Here is a 22762-nt window from a genome sequence, read left to right as displayed (position 1 = left end):
GAAAACATAACGTAAAGAGAGAATATTGGGAAACATGAAGGGTGGTTGGCAAGATTATGGGGTCCTGTTACTAGGTTTACAGTTTAAATCTGTCTTTTTACTTAACTTGTAAGACTGGTGGGTATCTCTCATGGAAACTCAGAGTGAATATCAACTGGCATTAACAGAAAAAGCTTTATGTTTCAGAGAACTCTCATTTCAAGCCTCTTCCCTTCCTGCTTTGCCCTGAATAATTGCTTGATCTAAGTTAGAAGGCAGGCAGGTGTCATTGTAAAAAGAGAGCTAGAGATATATTAAAATGTCTGTCTTACATGGATTTAAAATAGGAGTGAATTAATCTTTTAACAAGTGAATTCTGAGGGAGAATTGTTATTTTTTTAAAGTTTATTTTTTTTTTTTGAGAGAGAGAGCGTGAGCACAAAAGGGGAGGGGGGGGGGGTAGAGAGAATCTCAAGCAGGCTTTGCACTATTAGCTCAGAGCCTGATGTGGGTCTTGAACTCATGAATTGTGAGATCATGACCTTAGCTGAAATCAAGAGTTGGATGCTTAACTGATTGAGCTACCTAGGCTCCCTGAGAATTGTTGATTTTTAATCTCAGGTCTAAAGCAGGTAGACTCATAGGAAACATAAGAGAAAAATAAATCTCTGGGCTTAGGTTGCATGATTTCTTTGTTCTTTTTGGATTTAAAATTTAATGTCAAGGAACACCCTAAATAATTGAAATATTTCGACTTGATAAAGAGTACACAATTTGATTAGGAGAATTACTGTTGTCAAACTGCAGTGGCACAGGTCCAGTAGAAGCCATGTAAGTATTCATAGTATTATATGACTTTCATTAAGTATCTCAGTCACCTGCTGATCACCTAAGATTACTGCCAGCCAAGTTGTATCATAGTTTTGTGTACTTCTAGCAAAATTGCGACCAAACCTTTCTGTGGTGTGTAGAGAGAAAATGTCTGTGTTAGGGGCTAGCAAGTTTAGTATATAAGAGTGTTCAGTGTTCAAATCAAAAAAAATTTTTTAATGTTTATTTTAGAGAGAGAGAGAGAGAGAGAGAGAGTACGTGCATGTGAGCAAGTGGGGGGAGGGGCAGAGAGAGAGGGAGACACAGAATCTGAAGCAGGCTCCAGGTTCCAAGCTCTCAGTACAGAGTCCAGTGCAGGGCTCGAACTTATGAACTGTGAGATCATGACCTGAGCTGAAGTTAATGCCCAACTGACTAAGCCACCTAGGTGCCCCCAGTCGAATTTTTATTCACTTGGGTATCTTATGAATATATAGAGGATAATCATTTATTTTTGAAAACGTAAATATAATAGTAATATACTAATTAGTTGATTCTTTTGCTGTGGCAACTGTAATGTAAGGTGTTAACAACAGGGAAAACTGGCTAAAAGGTATACAGAAAAGTCTCTGTAACTTTTCTGTGACTCTAAAACTAAAAGTTTACATATATGTGCGTATATGTATATTAAATATATAACTAAAACAATTCCCCAGTTTAAAAATTTTAGTAAAAATAATTCTATTCATAAAACAGTGATTTTGTGTTAAAATATCATGATCATATCAGGTTAAATCTCAAAAACCATTTCTTTCTAGTCTTATTTCTTTTTAATTATCCATAATCTAGAATTAACTAGACTTCTTGATTCTGAATAAATGCAGTTCTCTGCATACACACCCATTATAAAAATTAATTTTCATATTTTGTGATTATTTTTAGCTTTGTTGGTAGGGATAATTAGTGCTGTTGTACCTGAAGTATTCTAAAAAATTCAGAGGAGAATGAATTGTAAACACTTTATTATTTAAAAATATAATTACCCTTCCTTATAAATCAGTGTTGTCTTAAGATTCTCCCATTATCCCTTATTTCCAGGACAAAATCATTCTTTCTCAGAGACCCAGAAAACCCCAACCTTAAGTCATTTGGCCGGTTTCACCTACTGCAATTTCTCCTCATGTTTTTTATATTTAAGTCTCTCCTGTGCTTTTCTAACCAAAGGCCTTTGTTGTAATATTCTGGGACTGGAAGCAGTAGCACGTGAAGCCATACACTGGAGGATTCAGTGCCAGTTTGGCTGTGACGATCCTTGTCAGTGTTTGTTAGGGTGTGTACTGGCAGACTGACTAAGGCCAGTAAGGATTGCAGGAGATCGTGTTGGTCATTCTCTTCCAGCCTCATGGTTAGCTTATATAAGTACAAGATGAATTCTCATTTGTGCCTGCCAGACTATTAAAACAGCGTTTTTAACTGGTAAATACTGGTCAGGGTCATTTACTCAACACTAGAATAAGAGCAAACACTCGAAAGAGGGAGAATCAGACCCTTAAGCTGGTGACTATAATAGAGACATCAGGATGGTGTTAAGAGACCCTCACTTGGCTCTATTCTTTCCACATGGATTTGTGACCTAATTGATACTCAGGACAATCCCGATATATTTGGGACCATTTTTTGGTCAAATTTACTGTGTAAATCTCTAAAAGCAGATATGAGAGTAGTGAACGGGCTGGTTATCTGTATGCAACTTGTGTATGGATGGTAATAGTTTTCATTTGATTGCTTTTATAGATATTTCTAAACATTACAATCAGAAAGCTACAATAGAGCATGAACTTCCAACAGCAACACAGAAGCTCATTACAACTAATGACTGTATCCTGTCCTCAGTAGTAGCATTAACAAATGGAGCAGGAAAGGTAAGTTTTCTCTGGTTTATATTGACATTAAATTTAATTCTTAAGTAAGCTCCTTTTTTTTTCCTTCCTTAAATGACATAGGAAAATTAATCTGTAAAAGAAGTTTGGAATATCAGACTTTTTTGTAAATTAAAGTTGTCTCCCTTTTCCTTCTCACTGCCCAATATTTAAAGCAATAGGAGAGTGACTGTTTAGCATTCGTGATGAGTAAGTAGATCACTCACAGTTTATTTTTTAGTGAGATATTTGATGATCAGTATACATCTTTGTATATATCAAATGTCTGCTGTATAGAAATTGGGAAATTACATAAAAAGAAAAAAGAACCAATAAAACCTTCATTAATGTTTTGGTTTTTTCCTTCCTGGTTTTTTGTTTTTTGATAACACTTGTCCTAATGCTACCTCTGTGGTTTTGTTTCTTAACAAGAACTTTTAAGGTGACTTTGAACATATGTCTTTTCATTGAACCATTAATATTAGATAATAATTATTTGGGTCATTAAGCACTTAATTATTATGATAAACTGGCCAAAATGCATTTTCTCTAAAAATTCTGTCTTGGATATTCTGGCTTCAGCAGCTGTCACATTGTCAGTATGTGTTCATGTGGCTGTCATCAGCACCTTTAGTGATTCATATTTCTCTGGGAACTACCCATATATGTGTAACCAAAAGGACTGTATTCAGAACTATCTTAGCCCATTTATTTCTGTGGATGCAACCTAATTTCTCAAGGAAATGTTAATTTCTACCTGTGTTTATATACCATTATTTTTCTGACAGGTTGCCCATAACAGGAACACATTTTTTTCAGGTAATTAAGTTAACCAGAAGTGATCACCGATCATATTACATATTCAGTGTCCTCTTTCTCATCTTTCCCCGACTCAGACTGGTCTTTGTGACACTTTGCAGTGCTTGGGGCCATAATTAGAGGGTGTTATCTTTGGGTTCTGTCAGCGCACAGATCTGTGCCTCCAGGGTTCCTCAGCCAGAAGACCATCCCAGCTGTACCCTCTTGATTGCTTGCATCTACAGGCATGCTGAAGCTTTCTGAAGATAATTCTGACCTTGATTTAATTAAGAAAACTTCTGGAAGAAGAGAATGTTAGCACTTTAGAGGCGTTTCTGCAGTTTCTAACTTTTATGAAAATTCTGAAATATTAAATACCTTTATATAAGCTAATTTTAGATTTGCTTTACCTGAAACCTTAAAATGTCTCAAGGGAAGGTATCTGATAGTGAAAAATTGTGCAATTTTTATAAGTTTTTTTTTTAAAGTTTATTTATTCTGAGAGAGAGAGAGGGAAAGAGAGAGACAGAGGGGGAGGGAGAGAGAGCGATAGAGGATCCCAAGCAGGCCCCGCACTGTCAGTGTAGAGCCCGACGCAGGGCATGAACTAAAAAACCACGAGATCATGACCTGAGCCAAAATCAAGAGTCAGACGCTTAACCAACTGAGCCACCCAGGCACCCCTAAAAATGGTTTTTAACTGAAGTAAGTATCTGAACTAATGTTAGTTGGTGGCAGCTTAATATCTAGCTAATGTGATTTGATTAAACTAAATTTTATGGTATATAATTTTTAAAAGCCCAGTAGGAAAATGTAACATATGCATATCGAAGAACATTTAGAAAATGTACAAATACTAGAAAGAGGAAAGAATGTAAACCTCACCATGTATTGCTATGACCTAAAATGCAAATCCTGGGTATATGATTATCCATGTCATTTACAAGGAATATAAAGCTCAAGACTTTTAGAATCCTTTATTTTCTTGAATACTACCTAGTGTAGAATTTCATTTGACATAGTAAAATACTAATGAAAAATAAAAACTTTCAGACCATTAGTGATTGCTTGCTTACTTTCTGGCCAATTTTTGCCAAGGTGTAGGATACTTTGTTCCATAAGTCACTTCTTATTTATCAAAATAGGATATTCTTTAATGTATGCAGCACTTTAATTTTTTTGGCTAATAACCTTCTCAGACATTTTTATTTATATCACCATTTCATACAACACTATAAATTCAAAGTCATGGCTCAGTCATGGGTCTTTGTGCCTGCTTACACAGATTTAGTCTTTATTATATTTGTAGATCATAAATTGAGATTTACAGAATTAAATTTAAGTAGAGTTATCATATTCAAGATGCTGTGTCCTGTCTCATGTTGGAATTGGAAACATTCAAAGTTAAAATACAAATGGAATATATAAATCCAAACATGCATATTTTGAGACTAGTGGCAGAAATTAATGAGGTAAATGGCCCATGAACATCATCCCCAGAATAAACCCAAATTCAGTCTTGGTTTTCAGAAAGAATAGAAATTGTCGAGGTTAAGACATGTCAGAAGTCTGGTCTCAATCTTTATACTGGTATTGTCTTTCTATTACAAATCATTGGCCTAGGAATTCTTCCCAAGTAAATAAATGTGGGCTTTTGGCAGGTGTTGAAATTTCATTTCCATGCCGGCACCTTTAACTTTGCTTCGAAAACTATTAGGTCTATATTTTAGATACATGATTGGAAAACAAAATCTATTTTCTTGTCACACTTGATTTAGATTGCATCTTTCTTCAGCAACAATGTGGACTACTTCATTGCTTCTCTGAGCTACGGGCCTAAGGCAGCGAGTGGCTTCATTAGTCCTCTTTCAGCTGAGTGCATGCTGCAATACAAGAAAAAAGCTGCCACCTATATGAAGGCTCTGAGAAAGGTTTGTGAACTCCTGTTAAATTAACCTCAGAGGAAAAATCAGGAATCATTCCAGAGAAGGGCAAGAGTTTTTCCACATTTCATTTTGTTTAGATTTTACACAGTTGGGGGCACAGGTGGTTGGTGAGTATTGGGGGAGGTCTTTGGGGAGGAGAAGGTGACAGAGACCCAAACCTCAATTAATGTGTGATCTATGCATAGGCCATGTTGAACTCATGTCCCCAAGTGTCTAGAATGAGGCAGCCAGGCAGCCAATAAATATCAAACTTCAGAAATCTCAAACTTGTAGAAATAGAAAAAAATTGAAATACATTTATAATTTTTTCCTGAATATAAGAATACAAGGTCATTGCAAGCAGAAATCAGAAGGTGTAACAGTGCATGAAGAAGAAAATTACGCACCAATTCCCACCCCCCAGAGGTAGCTACCCTTAATTTTGTTGGAGTATATCTGTACCCAAAAAACTTTAGTGCATGTGTGTACACATGCACACAAGGAAACACATACATGTATGTGCTATAAAAAGCAAAGTGTATCTGGATACATACCCTTCTATTTCATTTTACTTTTTTATTTCAATTTTTTATTTAAATTCTAGTTAGCATATATGGTAAAATTGGTTTCAGGTGTAGAATTTAGTGATTCATCACTTAAATTTAACACCCAGTGCTCATCACAAGTGCCCTCCTTAATACCCATCACCCAATTAGCCCATCCCCTGCCTACCTCCCCTCATCACTTCTCAGTTCTCTGTAGTTGAAGAGTCTCTTATAGTTTGCCTCCCTCTCTCTCTCTCTTTTTTCCCCCTTCTCCTATGTTCATCTATTTTGTTTCTTAAATTTCACATATGAGTGAAATCATATGGTATTTGTTTTTCTCTCACTGGCTTATTTTGCTTAGCAGAATACATTCTTGCTCAATCTGCATTGTTGGAATGGCAAGATTTCATTCTTTTTGATGGCTGATAGTCCATTGACATACACTGTTTTAGAATATTATTTTTGTGGATATAAAAATTGTGATTTTTAATACATCAAATAATACTTTCTATAAATATAAATTGTTATTTTAATACCTCTATAGTATTAAATCTATAGTATTTCATTCTGTGTGCGATAATTTAATTAACTAATCCATTGCTCATGGATATGTAGGTTGTTTCCTATTTTTCACTGTTATATGCGGAGAAACAGTAGATATTCTTGCACATGCAACTCTAACTTTGTGCATTTTTTACCTTTTTCCTCATTTTTTTTTTACTTTTAGGTACAAATAATGCCTAAACATGTTCTTATATTACATTAGAACATTACATGTATAGTCCCTAATTCCACTCTCTCTCCAGAGGTCACTATAGCTATCAGTTTGGTGTATAACCTTCCAGAATCTTGGAGCATTTATGCATCTGTATAAACTTATAGACAATATACAATGTATAGAATTTTCTTTCTTTTTTCAACTGAAATGCTTGTTTCATTGTGCAACTTGATTTTTTCTTTTTTTTTTTTAACTTTTTAAGTTTTATTTATTTATTTTAAATGTTTTATTTATTTTGAGAAAGAGTATGAGTGGGGGAGGGACAGAGAGAGAGAGAGGGAGAGAGAGAATCCCAAGCAGGCTATGTGCTGTTAGAGCAGAGCCCATTGTGGGGCTCACTCTCACAGACTGAACCGTGAGATCCATGACCTGAGTTGAAAGCAAGAGTTGGACACTTAACCAACTGAGCCACCCAGGTGCCTTGATTTTTTTCATTTAAAGTGTCTTAGATGTGCCTGACTGGCTCAGTTTGAAGCGTGGGAGACTCTTGATCTCAGGGTCATGAGTCTGAGCCCCACATTGTGTATACAGATTATTTAAAAAAATTAATTAAAAAAATGTTTTGTTAGGTGTATAGAATTGTCGAATCACCATATTGTACATCTGAAACTAACATTGTTCTTCAACTATGTATTTAAAAAAATATTTTTTAATGTTTTATTTATTTTTGAGAGAGAGAGAGCGTGCACAAGCAAGTGGGGGGAGGTGCAGAGGTAGAGGGAGACCCAGAATCAGAAGCAGGCTCCAGGCTCAGAGCTGTCAGCACAGAGCCCGATGCAGGGCTCGAACTCAAAACTGTGAGATCATGACCTGAGCCGAAGTCGGATGCTTAACCGACTGAGCCACCCAGGCGCCTGCATCAACTATACTTTAAAAAAATGAAGAAACAAAGAAAAATTAAAAACAAATAAAATGTTTTAGAGACCTGTCTGTATCATTACATATGGTGGCTACTATATTCCTTTTAAATACAGCATAGAATCTTACAATATGTATGTTTTGTGGCTCATTTAGATATTCCTTATTGGTGGGCATTTAGGTTCATTCCAGTTTTTACTGTTACAATAATACTGTAAGTGATAGCTTTGTAAATGCCTCCTTGGGCACATGTGTGGAATATTGAGTAGCGGAATGTTCTGAATCATGTGGCTTGCACATTTTGCATTTTAATATGTGTTGCAAATTGTCCTTAAGAGTAGCTGTACTGTTTTATGTTTCTAGCATTGTATAAGGCTACCAATCTCTCTTTGTGTAATTATTTTAATTATGTCTTTAAGATTAATTTCCCAAAATGGAATTGCTGGTTCAAAGTCTGTGAATCTTTCAAATTTTGACACATTTTTCCAGACTACACTTCAGGAAGATTGTCTATTTATAGTTTACCAGAAGTATAAATTTAACCCATAAATTTAATATTAATTTGACAAGAAGCTTCTTATTATTTTAATTTGCATTCCTTTGCTTATTGAAGTGGTATGTCTTTTCATAAAGTTATTGTTTGTATTTATTCTGTCAATTCTCTGTTCATCGTTGATCTATTTTTAGATAAATGTTCCTAATTAGGGTTGAAAGAGCTCCCTATATAGTAAGAACTTTAATCCTGTGCCTGTGTTAGAACTATTTTTTCTCCAGTTTGCTGTAGTATTTTTTCAAAATAGAAGTTTTAATTTTTATATCTTTAAACCAATCTTTTTCTTTATGGTGGTGATTCTTGGCCAGGGGTACTTTTCAAGATTACAGAAATGATCACCTACATTTTCTTCCATTACTTTCATGGTCTAAATTTTTAGATTGAATTCTTTAATCCATCTTGGAGTCATTCTGATAGAGGTATGAAAAAGGGATCTAAATAGTTATTTTTCTAGATTATTACCTAGTTATCCTTGTGGCTTTTATCCAGTCTGTCCTTTCTCTATTGACTTAAAAAAAAAACAAACAAACCCAGCATTTATCACATAATATGTTTTTGTGTATGCTTTTGTCTGTTTCTAGATATTCTGTCCTCTTCCTTTATCTGTCTATTCATGTGTTTGTTTTGGAAAGTTTTATTGGGGGGTTTAATTGACATAAAAAAACTGCATATATTTCAAGCATACAATTTGATAGGTTTTGACATGTTTACACCCTTAAAAGCACAGTCAAGACAATGCCCCTTAGTGATCTTTATTTCTGCCTCTCTGACAATCTGCTTTAAAAAAAAAAAATTGAGATGTCATTGACATACAATATTATATTAGTTACAGGTGTACAACATAGTGATTCAACACTTATATACATTACAGAGTGATCACCAAGATAAGTGTAGCTACCATCTGTCACCATACAAAGTTGTTACTTACTATTTATATTCCTATGCTGTGCATCCTGTCCTGTATCTTATTTATTTTATAACTGGAAGTTTGTATCTTTTAATCCCCTTTCTCTATTTTGCCCATGCTCTCACCCCCCCCCCCCCCCCAATCTGGCAACCACCTGATTGATCTCTGTATCTGAGTCTGTTTCTGTTTTTTTTTTCTTTTTTTTTTTCTTTAATTTGTTTTGTTTTGTAGATTTCACATAGAAGTGAAATCGTATGGTATTTGGTACAGGTCCATATGCTTTTAGTTAGTGTAGATTATAACTGGAATGACAAGTCCCTCTTTGTTATTTTTCTTTAAAAAAGGTCCCTGTGACATCATTAAAAGGAAATAGTGAATGTTGGCATATGTCTGAATTTATTGTTGAACCCCGTTTAACATTCTTTCTGTGTACATAGGATTCGGGAATGATATGATCTTTTCCTTTAATTCTTCTGCTGCCTTTTCCATAGCCCCTCTTGGAGTCTGTGCCTTACGAAGAAGCTCTGGCAAACCGCCGGGTCCTTCTCAGCTCTACTGAAAGTCGAGAAGGCCTTGCACAACAGGTATGGTGCCTCATGCTACTTGTTAAAGGAGCATAAATGTTAAATCCCCTGGAGAAGGCTTTTAACACAGAACAATATAAAAGACTTTATAAGTGAACATGTAAAATTAATTGTTTAACATGTGCTAAAACGCACCATAAGCATAATTCATTGAAGAACATTTGTTGATACTCTATTTTTATTTTATTTTTTTTAATGTTTTTATTTATTTTTGAGACAGAGAGAGACAGAGCAGGAGCAGGGGAGGGGCGGAGAGAGAGGGAGACACAGAATCCGAAGCAGACTTCAGGCTCTGAGCTGTCAGCACTGAGCCACCCAGGCGCCCCTGTTGATACTCTAAATAAGTCATCTTGATTCAGTTGGTGTTATAATTCCCACTCAGGTAATATCAACATACTTTGGCCATGGTGATTCTTTCTTTCTCTAGGCACTAGATTTAAAAGTCTGAACTAATAAGGCAAAAAAGGGGGAGGAGCTTGAGACTCCATGAGTTATTTATTTCTTAAATGATCAAGAACAAAAAATTTCCAATATTCTGTTAGTTGGTCAATTGAATTTGGGGGCTAGGTGGAGGTGGGAGGGAAGTTGGTACACACTGACACTGGTTTAGCTTTTGTCAGAGACGTACTTCAACAACAGGCTTGCTTTAAGTTTTGGAAATACTTACTTTAAAGAGAGTGCAAATAGATTATTCACCTGACACTTCCTTTTGTCTGCTGGCACATATCACTTATCTTTTTGACATTAAATGTGCTAGGATGTTGGAAGTAAACATTTAATCCAGAGTAATTCCTAAAAAACAAAATTCTTGGGACAAAAATAAAATGTGGAATACTTTAAAAGTTGATTTTCAATTTCAATTTTCTTTTTACTTTATGTAAGGAAAGTAAGGCTTAAAGAAATTAAGCAGCTTTTACCCAAGGTAGCTAGTAAGTGGGAGAACTGTCTGGTTTCAGAGCTATTGCAGCACTGCCCCCCTCCCATTGACCAGCTGTAGGCTAGTCTGATAAGCACTCTGGGTGTGACTTCCTGTCTCTCTGCAAAGAGTGAGTCTAAGATCTGCCTTCCAGGGCCTTGTAAGGATTAACTGAGCCAATGGGAGGCAGTGTGATATAGTGAAAAGAATCAGACTTGTGAGCCAGACACATGGGATCCAAATCCTGGCTCTGCCATTTGCTAGCTTAGCAGGTGGTTCAGCTGCTGGGAGCTTTAGTTCTCCTCTTTGGGAAATGAGAATTGAAGGACTGTGAGGCTTCAATGGGATCCTGGCAGGAAAGTACCATGAACAGTGTCTGCTGCATGGTAATTGCTCAACCATGATAGCCGGTAAAGCATTTGGAATTCACTGTAAGATTGTTTTTATTTTCATGTAATTCTCAAGCTTTCATTTGCCCTGAGAATTAATATATTTAGACTTCTTGTTGAATGGAGTATAACATAATTTAAAAAAAATATACAAATTATTAATGTATAGTTAATCCTTGAACAACAAGGGGGCTGGGGCATTGATCCCCTCGCACAGTTGAAAATTCGTGTAAACTTTTGACTCCCCCAAAACTTAATTGCTAATAACCTATTGTTGACTGGAAGCCTTACTGATAACATAAATTTCCGATGTACACATATTTTGTGTATTTTATGTATCATATAGTGTATTCTTACAATAAAGTAAGCTAGAGAAAAGATGTTATTCAAATCATAAGGAAGAGAAAATACTTCTACAATATTGTACGTATTTATTGAAAAAAATCCACATATAAGTGGATCCATGTAGTTCAAACCCATGTTGTGCAAGGGCCAACTGTGTATCCCACTGAATTTTCACAAGCAAACATACTGATGTAACTAGCATCTCGGTAAAAATTTTTAAAAAGAACACTTCTGTATGTAAAGTATTCCTTTAAGAAAAAAAATACTAGGAGTTCAGCAGCCTTCCTCATGCCCCTTTCCCGCCTTCCTCCTTGCCCCCAAAGAAAACCATCATCTTGTGTTCTAACACAATAGATTAGTGAAAAGTTCAGTAAACGAAACTTTTCATTCATTGAGATTATATAATATATATTCTTTCAGGTCTGCCTTCTCTCATTCAACATTATATTTGTAATATTCATCCGTGTTATGTGTAATTGTAATCTGTCCATTTTCATTATTGTTTAGTATTCTGCTGGGTGAATATGCATTATTCTTTCTTATTGCCTATGAATATTTGGGTAGTTTCAGGTGTTTGGCTATCATAGTGCTATTGTGAACATCGTTACATATGTCTTCTGGTAAATGTGCATCGTGTTACATACATAGAAATAGAATTGTTGGGTCATATAGGATATGATGTCTTCAGCTTTAAAGATCCAGCCAAACAGTTTTTCGAAGTGTTTGTCCCAAATTCCAGTCCTGCTAGCACTATCTGGTAGTTCCAGTTGCTCCACAAACATGCCCACCTTTGTGTTTTCTTCTTTTTTTTAAAATTGTTTAAATGTTTTATTTATTTTTGAAAGAGAGAGAGACAGAGTATGAGCAGGGGAGGGGCAGAGAGAGAGGGAGACACAGAATCCAAAGCAGGCTCCAGGCTCTGAGCTGTCAGCCCAGAGCCCAACACGGGGCTCGAACCCACGAGCTGTGAGATCATGACCTGAGCCGAAGTCGGACACTTAACCAATTGAGCCACCCAGGTGCCCCTGTATTTTCTGTCCTTTAATTTTAGTCATTTGGGTGGTTTCAAATTGCTTTGCTTTGATCATAGTGACATTGAATACCTTCTTTTTTATGTTTTTAGTCTTGTTCAGTGCCTATTCAAGTCTTTCCCCCCTCCCCTATTTTTCTATTGGGTTGTCTTTTTCTTACTAATTTGTAGAAGTTCTTTATATATTCTACATGTTAGTCTTCTGTTGGATACATGCTTTGCGGATGTCTTCCATTTTGTGACTTTCCTTTTCACTCTCTTAATGATATCTTTCTTTTTTTTTTTTTAATTTTTTTATTGTTTATTATTTTTGAGGGAGAGAGAGAGAGAGAGAGACTGAGAGCAAGCAGGGGAGGGGCAGAGAGAGAGAGGGACAGAACTAGAAGCAGACTCCAAGCTCTGAGCGCTCAGGACAGAGCCCGACGCGGGGCTCGAACTCACAGACCACAAGATCATGACCTGATCTGTAGTCGGCCACCCAACCAACTCTGCCACCCAGGTGTCCTGATGATATCTTTTGATGAGTAAAGATTTTTAATTTTTAAAAAAATTTTTTTTAATGTTTATTTATTTTTGAGACAGAGAGAGACAGAGCATGAACGGGGGAGGGTCAGAGAGAGGGAGACACAGAATCCGAAACAGGCTCTAGGCTCTGAGCTGTCAGCACAGAGCCCAATGCGGGGCTCGAACTCACGGACCGCGAGATCATGACCTGAGCCGAAGTCGGCCGCTTAACCGACTGAGCCACCCAGGCGCCCCAAGATTTTTAATTTTACTGTCATCCAATTTTTCAGTTTCTGGTTGTGCTTTGTGAATCTTGTTTAACAATATTTCCTTTTCTCTGTGTAACATTCCGGCTTTTTAAATTTTATTTCTGGGAGGCAGTTTGGGTTGATGTGCTGTGAAGCCTGTCTTTAGCCACTAAGTTTTGTCTGCATCATCCTCTAAGGTGCAGAACTCTATTGCTTTTCAAGGTTCAGCAGAGTCTGGAAAAGATTTCTAAACTGGAGCAGGAAAAAGAACATTGGATGTTGGAAGCACAGTTGGCCAAAATCAAGCTGGAGAAAGAAAACCAGCGAATTGCAGATAAGCTGAAGAGTACAAGCATCGGGCAGGGGGTTGGGCCAGCCCAGGAAAATCCCACTGGGGTGAATGCAGGGGGCCAGGAAGAAGCCTCAACCAAGGCTGTGCTGGAGCCTATTCACAGCACCAGTCTGGTAAGTGTCTCCTCCTCCTCCTCCTCTTCCACTCCTCCTCCCCCCTCCCCCTCCCCTCCCCCTCCTTCTTCCTCTTTGACGATAATTGGTAAGGCCTTAACCTAGTGTTTGCTGTTAACCATCTAAATTACATGTCAGTGTAAAACAGGTATTATCCATGTGTTCTAGAAAAAGCAAGGGGTAGTCAGGATGGCTCCTTGAAAAAGCTATTTCATTAAATTTCCTTTGATTTTCCATGACACTTCCCCATGGTAAAGGCTGTATTCCTGGAAAAGATCAAGTAAGTCAGATTTAAGGTGATTCTGTTTTTCTATAGGTTATGTTTCTGACCAAGGGCTTGAATGTCTAACTTTCCATAGAAATGACCCCAAATACCATTAAAAAATTTTTTTAAATGTTTATTTATTTACTAGAGAGAGAGAGAGAGAGAGAGAGGGAAACACAGAATGAGAAACAGGCTTCAGGCTCTGAGCTGTCAGTGCAGAGCCCTATGCGGGGCTCAAACTCACAAACCGTGAAATCGTTACCTGAGCGAAGTCAAGACGCTTAACTGACTGAGCCACCCAGGCACCCCACAAATACCATTTTAAACCAGTTTATGGTTCTTAGACAGTATAAAGCTTTACAACATATATGTAATACAGAAACTCATCAGGTTAGTTATATTCCATAAGGCAGTATACTGCCAAGTTATCTTACAACCTTATATTTCTTGCCTTATATTTAACTGCAGTGATTCAGAAGGTGAAGAAACATCTGTCTATATTGGAGCTATTAATTACTTCAGGTAACTTCAAAGTTATGTCAAGAAAAGAAAAGAAAAATTTTCTAATTATAATATTCTGCCCACTGTAAGAAAAAGTTAGAAAATCTAGGAAAGGAGAAATCAGAGGGGGAAAAAACCCTTATAATTAGAAATATGGCTTATTAGGTACATTTTTACAAGCCTTTCTTGAAGATCTTGAGGTGAGCCATGGTGCTTTCGTGAGACCTGTCCTAAGCACTTGATTTTACCCTTCCTGTAGCTCACTGATGCAATGGATGAGCAAGGCATGGTCCTTCTTAGATTTACCTCACATCTAATTCAGGGTATCCCTGATAGTAAAGCATACAAACCAGCTTTTATTTTCAAGATGTATATAGGCTCCATTTCATTTTAACAGTGTCAGAAACTCAGTTTATTATTATTTTTCCTAGATGTGATACTGGTATTATGATTATTTAGGAGAATATCTTAATTTTTGGAGATAAACACCAAAGTACTTAGGTAAGGTATCCTAGTATATGCAATTTACTTTCAGATTGTTCAGAAAAAAAATACATATATGTATATATGTATACATATATATACATGTATATATCTGTATACACACACACACACACACACAGGTAAATAAAACAAATGTAGCAAAATGTTAATTATTAAATGTAGATGGTGGATATACAGACATTTCTTAAACTTTTTATCCCCAACTTCCTGTGTGTTTGAAAATTTTCATAGTAAAATATGGGGAGCAAAAAAGGATTAAAATTTTTAGAAAAGCAAAAACACATAAAACCACACTTCTCAGAGTTGTGACTTGCGTGGACACCATGCTCACAGGATGATCCTGTAGAGTGACCCTCTGATCACAGGTCTGAATCCCAGACATGAGTTCTGCACATTGCCTCTGACTAGGAGAAGCTGACTGCCTAGAGGGTACATTCAACACACATAGCTGAATGTTGACATCTGTTCAGGGACCACCTGGGAAAGCACCTCCCCCCCGACTCATCTTTGGATTTCCCTTCAGAGTCTGTCTCATTGATCCGGTCACACGGTTCTCCCTCTTGGTCTGATTTCTTGTTTCTCTCCTGTCTCTTTCTCTCCTATACCTGTTCCTTTGCTCGTCTCACACTTGCACTAAGCAGTAGAGTTGGTGGTGGAGGGAGTAACTGTTGGACCAGACTAGACCAGGAAGAGTGCTGATACAACAGTAGTGATTGTAGTGATCATGGGCCGGCCACAGTGCTGAGGACTTTTAGTATGTTACCTCAGTCAGTCCTCATACAGATCCTATGAGATTGTACATACTGTCATGTCTCTGTTTTGTAAATGAGACTGGGGGGCAGAGAGGTGAAATAACTCAGCTGAAGTCATACACTTGGTAAGTGATGGAACTAGGATGGAACCCAAGGTATCTGGGACCATGGCCTTGTGATCTGATTGGTGTCAGAAAACAGATCAGCTGACATCAATTCATCTGTTTACTGCTTGCCTTTCTGAAGTGCTGGGAGTTGGCAACACTGGTGTATTTGAGTCATTAATGTCGGTTGCTGAAAATTGAGGACTGTCTTTTTATTTGATTCTTCCATATGTAAGTGAGAAGGACTTCCCAGGGATGTGGGAAACGTTTAGTACTGAGCACTCTTGGGGCATGAGTGATGACAACTTTATTTGTGCTTGAGATTAGAAGTCAGTGTTATTTTAAGTAGTCTGTCCAGTTAGCATCTCTGTACATGGCCTTGATTTCTTTGGTTCGCAGATTTCTGTCCACATCTCGCAAGGGTCTCTTTCCTCCCACCCACCTTATAAGGTGTTATCAGAATAATTTTCCTAGAGTATATTACTGATTATGCACTCTCTCGCTTTAGACTTCTGGTAGCTCTGTTATCTATAGAATATAATCCACTCATTTGTTTACCATTCAAGGTGTGTGGATACCTTTTCCAGATTACCTGTCTAGCCCTGTCTTCTACATTTCCTCGTACAAAGCCAAATTGAGCTCTTCCCTGATAATGTTCTTGGCATTTTTGCTTCCCTCTCTTTGTTCAAGCTATTCCTTTTGATATCTGTGTATCCATTACCCCCATCATCTCAATACTCACATACTTTTGCCTTTCAACTCCTCTTTCCTTCTCCTTGACTTTCTTGAATTCACAATTCTGTCCATGATTTTAGGTACACTTGAGGTGCCACATTTTCCATGCACCCTAGTTGTGGGTGTTGTCTCTGATGGTCAGGATTAGAGAACCAAGACGTGACTGGCCTCCTTTCATTTTTCACAGTCAGTTTTTGTGGCTTTCACTCTAATGGAATACAATCATGGATAGACATTTGTGGAGCACTGTGGGGTCACAGAGAAAGCTGCTGGAGGGCGCGGGGAGGATGCCGCAGAAGAGATAATATGGATGGGGTTCAGAAGTGAATAGGAGTCCAAGGCACGAGGAGAATATTTCAGGCCAGGGACAGGGTCTCAGCACGTAACTCTCCTTCCTCCTGTGCATGGCGATTCTTGCCAAAACCAGCCTGGAGACCAGGCTGACCAGACCATATGAGAGTGATGGTGTTTTGCCTTCCTTGACATTTCTCCTTTTCAGCCTTTCTTTTTATCCCCTTGTCTTTCCCCACCTACCCCTAGTGAACTTCACTGACTAAGCATGCAGCTCTGCGTGTCCTTTCTGTCATGTTCCTTTTGGGTGTAAGGAGCAAGTCTGTGCCCATTTTAAAGTTAATTGATTGACTAAGGAAGCTCATCTTACAAGTCCTCAGAAGATTACTTTGGTTTAAGCACCTTGGGGCTGAAAAAGTTACATCAGAAAGAAACTATTTCTAACTCTGTGGCAGTTTGGTAGTTGAATGCATATTATTTGTCATTAAAATACCTAATAGGGTAATTTGAGCATTCAGCCACCTATCAGTTCATTGTAATCAAAGATGTCAGTAACCTCAGGAAAGAAAAGGCACAGAATAATACAAATTTCTGCTTCTTGCTGGAATTAAAGAGCATTCATAGAATTTTAAGTATATATATTTTATGTATAAGGAGAATACATGTACATTGTAGATAATTTAAAACTACAGAAAATTAAAGAAGAAAAAAGTTGACATTCTCTTGAATACTCAAGCAACTACTGTTAACATTTTTCCTGCAAAATTTCGTGCCTGGTTGATACTGTGCTATATAACATTTCAAATCTTTTAAGGTAATGTGAACACATAAATATTTACCCTATTATTAGAACCCTGTATAAACTTAGTTGTTGATTGCATAGTATTCTATATAGAATATACCTTAGTTAACCTATGATTGGACACTGGTTATAATTTGTGCTATTTTAAATAGCATCTCCTTTTGTGCATAAGGTTCTTTCTGCATCTCAGATGATGTCTTCAGGATACAGTCTCAGGGTTAGAACTATTAGGTCAAAAGACATGAATGTTTTCAAGTTTCTTGACCTTTATTGCCAAATTATTTTTTAAAAGGGCCATATCAGTTTACACTCATTAGCATCATATGAGAACATGTTGAAATTATGTATGTTGATTTTTTTCCTTCCATTTATCTACTACCATTCCTCTGTGGGTCTGTGTACATTCTCAAACCGTAACCAGGGAGTCACTGGATAAGGGTGGGGAGGCAGAGTATAGATGCATGCTCGTAGTTTCTCTTGCCAAATGTAGTCATATTTGAATATATAAAATTAAATGATTGGCATGTTACCATAAACAGCTTTTAACTAAAAGAGAAAGACTAATTGCTACTCCTGCTTCAGTGAGTAGAAAATTATGGTTCTATTAAAAAAAAAAAAAAGTAGTATAAAAGATTCTTTTACAGCTAGGTGGGCATGACATTCACTTGCATACACTCTGTTGATACGCTGTTCACTGTTCAGAGTAATACTCTGGAGGAAATTATTTAGAATCTGTAAAAACTGTTTATTGGTGTGATCTGTGGGTATCAGAATCCACTGAAACTGAGTTTCCAAGTTTCCTTAAGTTATTGTGCCCAAGCACATGCATTTCCACTTTGAACAATAACCTGAAATCAGTATTCATGACTATCTGCTTTTGAAATCTTAATCCACAAAAGCAACCTGGCAGTACTTTAATGTGTCTGAAATTACATTTTCTTTTTCATTAATTTAAACCTGAAATTAGTATTTATTAATGTCATAACATTGTATCAAAAGTGTATTTCTTCTTTCTCCTTTTGAACTTTCAGCAGAATGTTTGTTATTTGTATTTTCTGTTTGGAATGTTTAGTTATTATGGTCACCATAAAACTGTCTTTACCCCTCCTTGGCTACTGTTTTGGAAATAGGCCCAGAAATGATGAGTCAAAGCTCTTCTCCCTCTCTCTCTTCCCAGGCAATTTGTTGGGTTTCAGTGAAAATGACTACAGCATTTTGATAGAGGAAATAGTGATGATCATTATCCATTACTGCCTCATGATGGAAATAGTGAACACAGTTAGCTCTCTGTAGGTACAGCTTCCTTGTAGTAAAAGACCATACAGGGTGATGATCTAGGACTGCACTCCCAGTGCACTTAAAAACAGTGTGAACTGAGAAGCGAAAATATTACAACTGTTTCAACTATTGTATTTGAAGTGAAAACCGTCTGTTCTAAAGATTTTTTCCCCTTATATTCTAGATTGGGATTTTAACCAGGACATCTGACAATGAGGTAATGTGTGCTTAGCGTCATGTTTGTTGGTAAATATTTGACTGTATGTTTGTTCACAAAGTCCAGCAAAAGTCAGCTTTCTCTAATTGTTTTCTGACCATTCTAGAAATTGTGGAGCCAGTGTTTTTCTCCTCCATCCACGGATCCATGTTGCTTTTCTTTCTGGTTCTATTTTAACTGTCACCAACAAATTGCAGCCTGTTTTTGTAATTGTCTCGTTGAACGACTTGGCTTGGCAGTTTGACAAGGTGTGGTGCGAGCTTGGCCATCAGTTCGCTGGCATCCTGAAGGAGGCTGGACGTGTTAGCCCTCCTACTGGGCAGGCTGGGGAGAGGGCTTTTCAGGGTCTTGACCAACAGTGTAGTGTGCTTGCCAGTTCTTTCCAGCCCTCAAGGGAGTGAACCCAGATTTGGCTTTTGAGTTTTGAAATATTGTAAAGTGTAACTTTATAAATAACCATTCAAGGAACACCGAAGTTATTTGGCTTTCTACTCAGTATGGCAAGCTGGTAAATATAGTTCAAGTAGGTTGGTAAATTCGATTTCCCTATTGGCCTTTTACTTTAGGTAATCTTGAACTTTTCTCTGTGTTTTTAAACTTAAAACTCAATAACATACCATTGCTAGAGTAACTAGAGGAAATACTGGTGTGGGACAAGGCCCATAAACTGTTCAGAATAGAAATGGTTTCTTTGGTTAGTGTGTTTAAGAACATTAGAGCTGTCTTGGGGCGCCTGGGTGGCGCAGTCGGTTAAGCGTCCGACTTCAGCCAGGTCACGATCTCGCGGTCCGTGAGTTCGAGCCCCGCGTCAGGCTCTGGGCTGATGGCTCGGAGCCTGGAGCCTGTTTCCAATTCTGTGTCTCCCTCTCTCTGTGCCCCTCCCCCGTTCATGCTCTGTCTCTCTCTGTCCCAAAAATAAATAAAAAACGTTGAAAAAAAAAAAATTAAAAAAAAAAAAAAAAAAAAAGAACATTAGAGCTGTCTTAAGATAGTTTGAGGGGAAAAAAGAATGTTCAGATTTTAGGGGTTCCAACAATGCTCCCTTTCCCCTGCCTTCTTCCGGTTGGAGAGGATGTAGGTGTCAGACAGGTCTGTGGCTTCTCAAGGCTGGATGGAGGGACATGACTCCAGAGGTAGTGGGCCTCCCAGTACTTCACTTATGCTCTGTTCTTTTGAAGCCATGACCTTATTGTGAGATAGGCAGGAATGCAGAATAAGAGGTATTTAGAATACACATTTACCTGGCTTGTCTGAAGTTTCTTTGAGGGGTAGGAAAACTATGATTCCCTATCCGATTTAAAATGAAAGTGTACAAAATGTTGTCCTTTTCTTTTTTCTTTTGGAGTGATGGTAATCTTTTCTGGAACTGCTTCATCTCACTGGCATTTATTTAGTTAGTTATGTGTGCTCTGTTCAGGTTCCAGATGTGGAGTCGCGTGAAGACTTAATTAAAAATCACTACATGGCAAGGATAGTGGAGCTGACATCTCAACTGCAGCTGGCCGACAGCAAGTCAGTGCATTTTTACGCCGAGGTGAGTGGAGACTTAATTAGATTTGGGGGCTTTTTCCTCACCCTGTCAGCAATTAGGTCACTGTCCTGGTCTCCTGCTATTCATTCGAAGAGAGAAGTTCGTGTCTATGCATCCGTGTGAAGTTGGTTGGAGTTCATATTGGTCAGGCTGCATCCAACCCCACATCCTCATTTCAGTAAATAGGGACTGATTTGTCATTTCCAAATTACCGAAAGACAGTTGAGAGACTTATCAGTCACCTTTCCTATGGTCACATAACATATGTTTGGGGCATTATTGCTAGAGATTACTTGTTTTAGAGAATTATAGGCAGGTAGACGTTCACAAGTCAAGGAATTTTATGCAAAGAAATTTAAAAAAATATGACTGGTTCTTTTTTTCCTAAGTGACAAGTTGTAGAAACGAGTTCCTATAAATGATAAAATGAATGTGATAAAATCCTATAAATGATAAAATGTGACCTTTTTAAACCTTTGATATATAATCTTTTTGTTTCATTTTCTTCTTCCCTAACCAAATAACTCATTTTCTTAGGAGAATTAGAAAAACCCTATGCAAGATACTCGATAACATCCTACACCAGTTCATTAATTAGAAGGGAGAGAATGAAGCAAGAAAGTGCAGCGATAGAATGGATGTCGCTCAATCTATAAGAATACCTGTAAGGTCTCTCACTTAAAACTTTACATTAAAGGTCAGTTTTAGATGTCAGACAGAGAATTATAATGCTTTAAGTTGTTGAAGAAATTGAGGGGCGCCCGGGTGGTTCAGTCAGGTAAGCGTCCGACCATTGCTCTCAGCTCAGGTCTGGATCTCAGGGTCTTCAAGCCCCACATTGGGCTCCACTCTGGGTGTGAAGCCTACTTAAAAAAATAAATAAATTGTTAAAGAAATTGGGAAAGAAAAGACAACACCCAGTACTGGGACCTGACTTTGTGATTTTCTACTGTACTACGGAGACTGAGGGGTTGATAGGAAGCCAGTTGCTAGATGTGGAGAGGGACTTTGCTTCTTTTTTTCTTGCTGAAAGAAATGATGTGCCTAGGTCCATGCTGTTCACAAACCACCATTCCACACCTCTTTGATCAGTTAATAAGAGTGACTGCTTGTTGGGCTGTAGAAAATGGGGAGCACAGCGAACTGGCTGACCTACGCTGGTGCTGCTGTGGTGCCGAGCTTCTGAGGCCATGCAACCGTGTCCTTGTTTGGATCCCTAACTGCCTTTGGAGTTAGTGTCCCAGACTGGATTGTCGTCTTTCTGAGGACCCATGCCTTGCAAATCTCTCCCTCTTTTTCAGGTTTGGTGCCGAGCACATAGTAGATGTTTGGTTAATAAATGGTGGTTGATTTGGTGGAATTCTCTTGTGAGGAATGAAATGAGTAGCTGGGGAGTGTTGGCTGTTTCATTTCCAAGAGATTTGCTTATCTTGGGAAATGTTTTCAGCACAATGTGATAACAACAATTTTTACATTGTCCTAGTTTTTCCTCGTCTGTAAACAGGAAGTGGTGAGCCCGCCGTATGACTTTACTGGAATGGTTAGTCTGAGTGATGTTGACACAGATTCAGATGTGTCTCAACAGATCCTCCTTGTCAGTCTCGCAGCTTTATCAGAAAGTTTAGTGATCCTTTGATGGCACACTGTCTTTAAACAATAGTGAGAAACAGAATTTTTCTTTTTTCTTCTTGATGAGCTCTGTCTCTGGATAGCCCAGCTTTGGTAGAACCCCAGAGAAAGCAGCTGGGATCTTAAGATTCCTACACTGACTTCATATTCCCTGTAGATTGAGCCTAATCTGTAGCCTGGGACTGTAAAGCTTTTATTGTTCCTGTAATGTGGTCTCTATAACAGAGGACTTAAAACACGAGAAAATTGCCTTAGGATTCATATTGCAAAGTCAGATGCCATTGATAACTTTTTTTTAAACATATTTATTTATTTATTTACTTTTAATTTTATTTTTAATTTTTTAAAATTTACACCCAAATTAGTTAGCATATAATGCAACAATGATTTCAGGAGTAGATTCCTTAGTGCCCCTTACCCATTTAGCCCATCCCCCCTCCCACAACCCCTTCAGTAACCCTCAGTTTGTTCTCCATATTTATGAGTCTCTTCTGTTTTGTCCCCCTCCCTGTTTTTATATTATTTTTGTTTCCCTTCCCTTATGTTGATCTCTTTTGTCTCTTAAAGTCCTCATATGAGTGAAGTCATATGATTTTTATC

The 22762-nt window shown here is 37.6% G+C and overlaps 1 protein-coding gene across 2 annotated transcripts in view; it reads left to right on the top strand.

Moving 5' to 3' along the window:
* The window catches only part of PPP1R21 (protein phosphatase 1 regulatory subunit 21), a 64653-nt gene that overhangs the window by 36626 nt on the left and 5265 nt on the right, over positions 1 to 22762 (top strand). For both annotated transcript variants that reach the window (XM_058684170.1, XM_058684168.1), the window contains 6 exons: positions 2584 to 2711; positions 5285 to 5437; positions 9564 to 9656; positions 13311 to 13553; positions 18970 to 19002; positions 20420 to 20536. In XM_058684170.1, the coding sequence (XP_058540153.1) occupies positions 2584 to 2711; positions 5285 to 5437; positions 9564 to 9656; positions 13311 to 13553; positions 18970 to 19002; positions 20420 to 20536 (767 nt within the window). The remainder of the gene's footprint in view (positions 1 to 2583; positions 2712 to 5284; positions 5438 to 9563; positions 9657 to 13310; positions 13554 to 18969; positions 19003 to 20419; positions 20537 to 22762) is intronic.

The sequence above is a fragment of the Neofelis nebulosa genome, chromosome 9 (genome assembly GCF_028018385.1).
Source record: "Neofelis nebulosa isolate mNeoNeb1 chromosome 9, mNeoNeb1.pri, whole genome shotgun sequence".
Classification (NCBI taxonomy): domain Eukaryota; kingdom Metazoa; phylum Chordata; class Mammalia; order Carnivora; family Felidae; genus Neofelis; species Neofelis nebulosa.
Note: the sequence above shows the minus strand (reverse complement) of the source record. Positions and strands in the feature narration are given on the sequence as shown.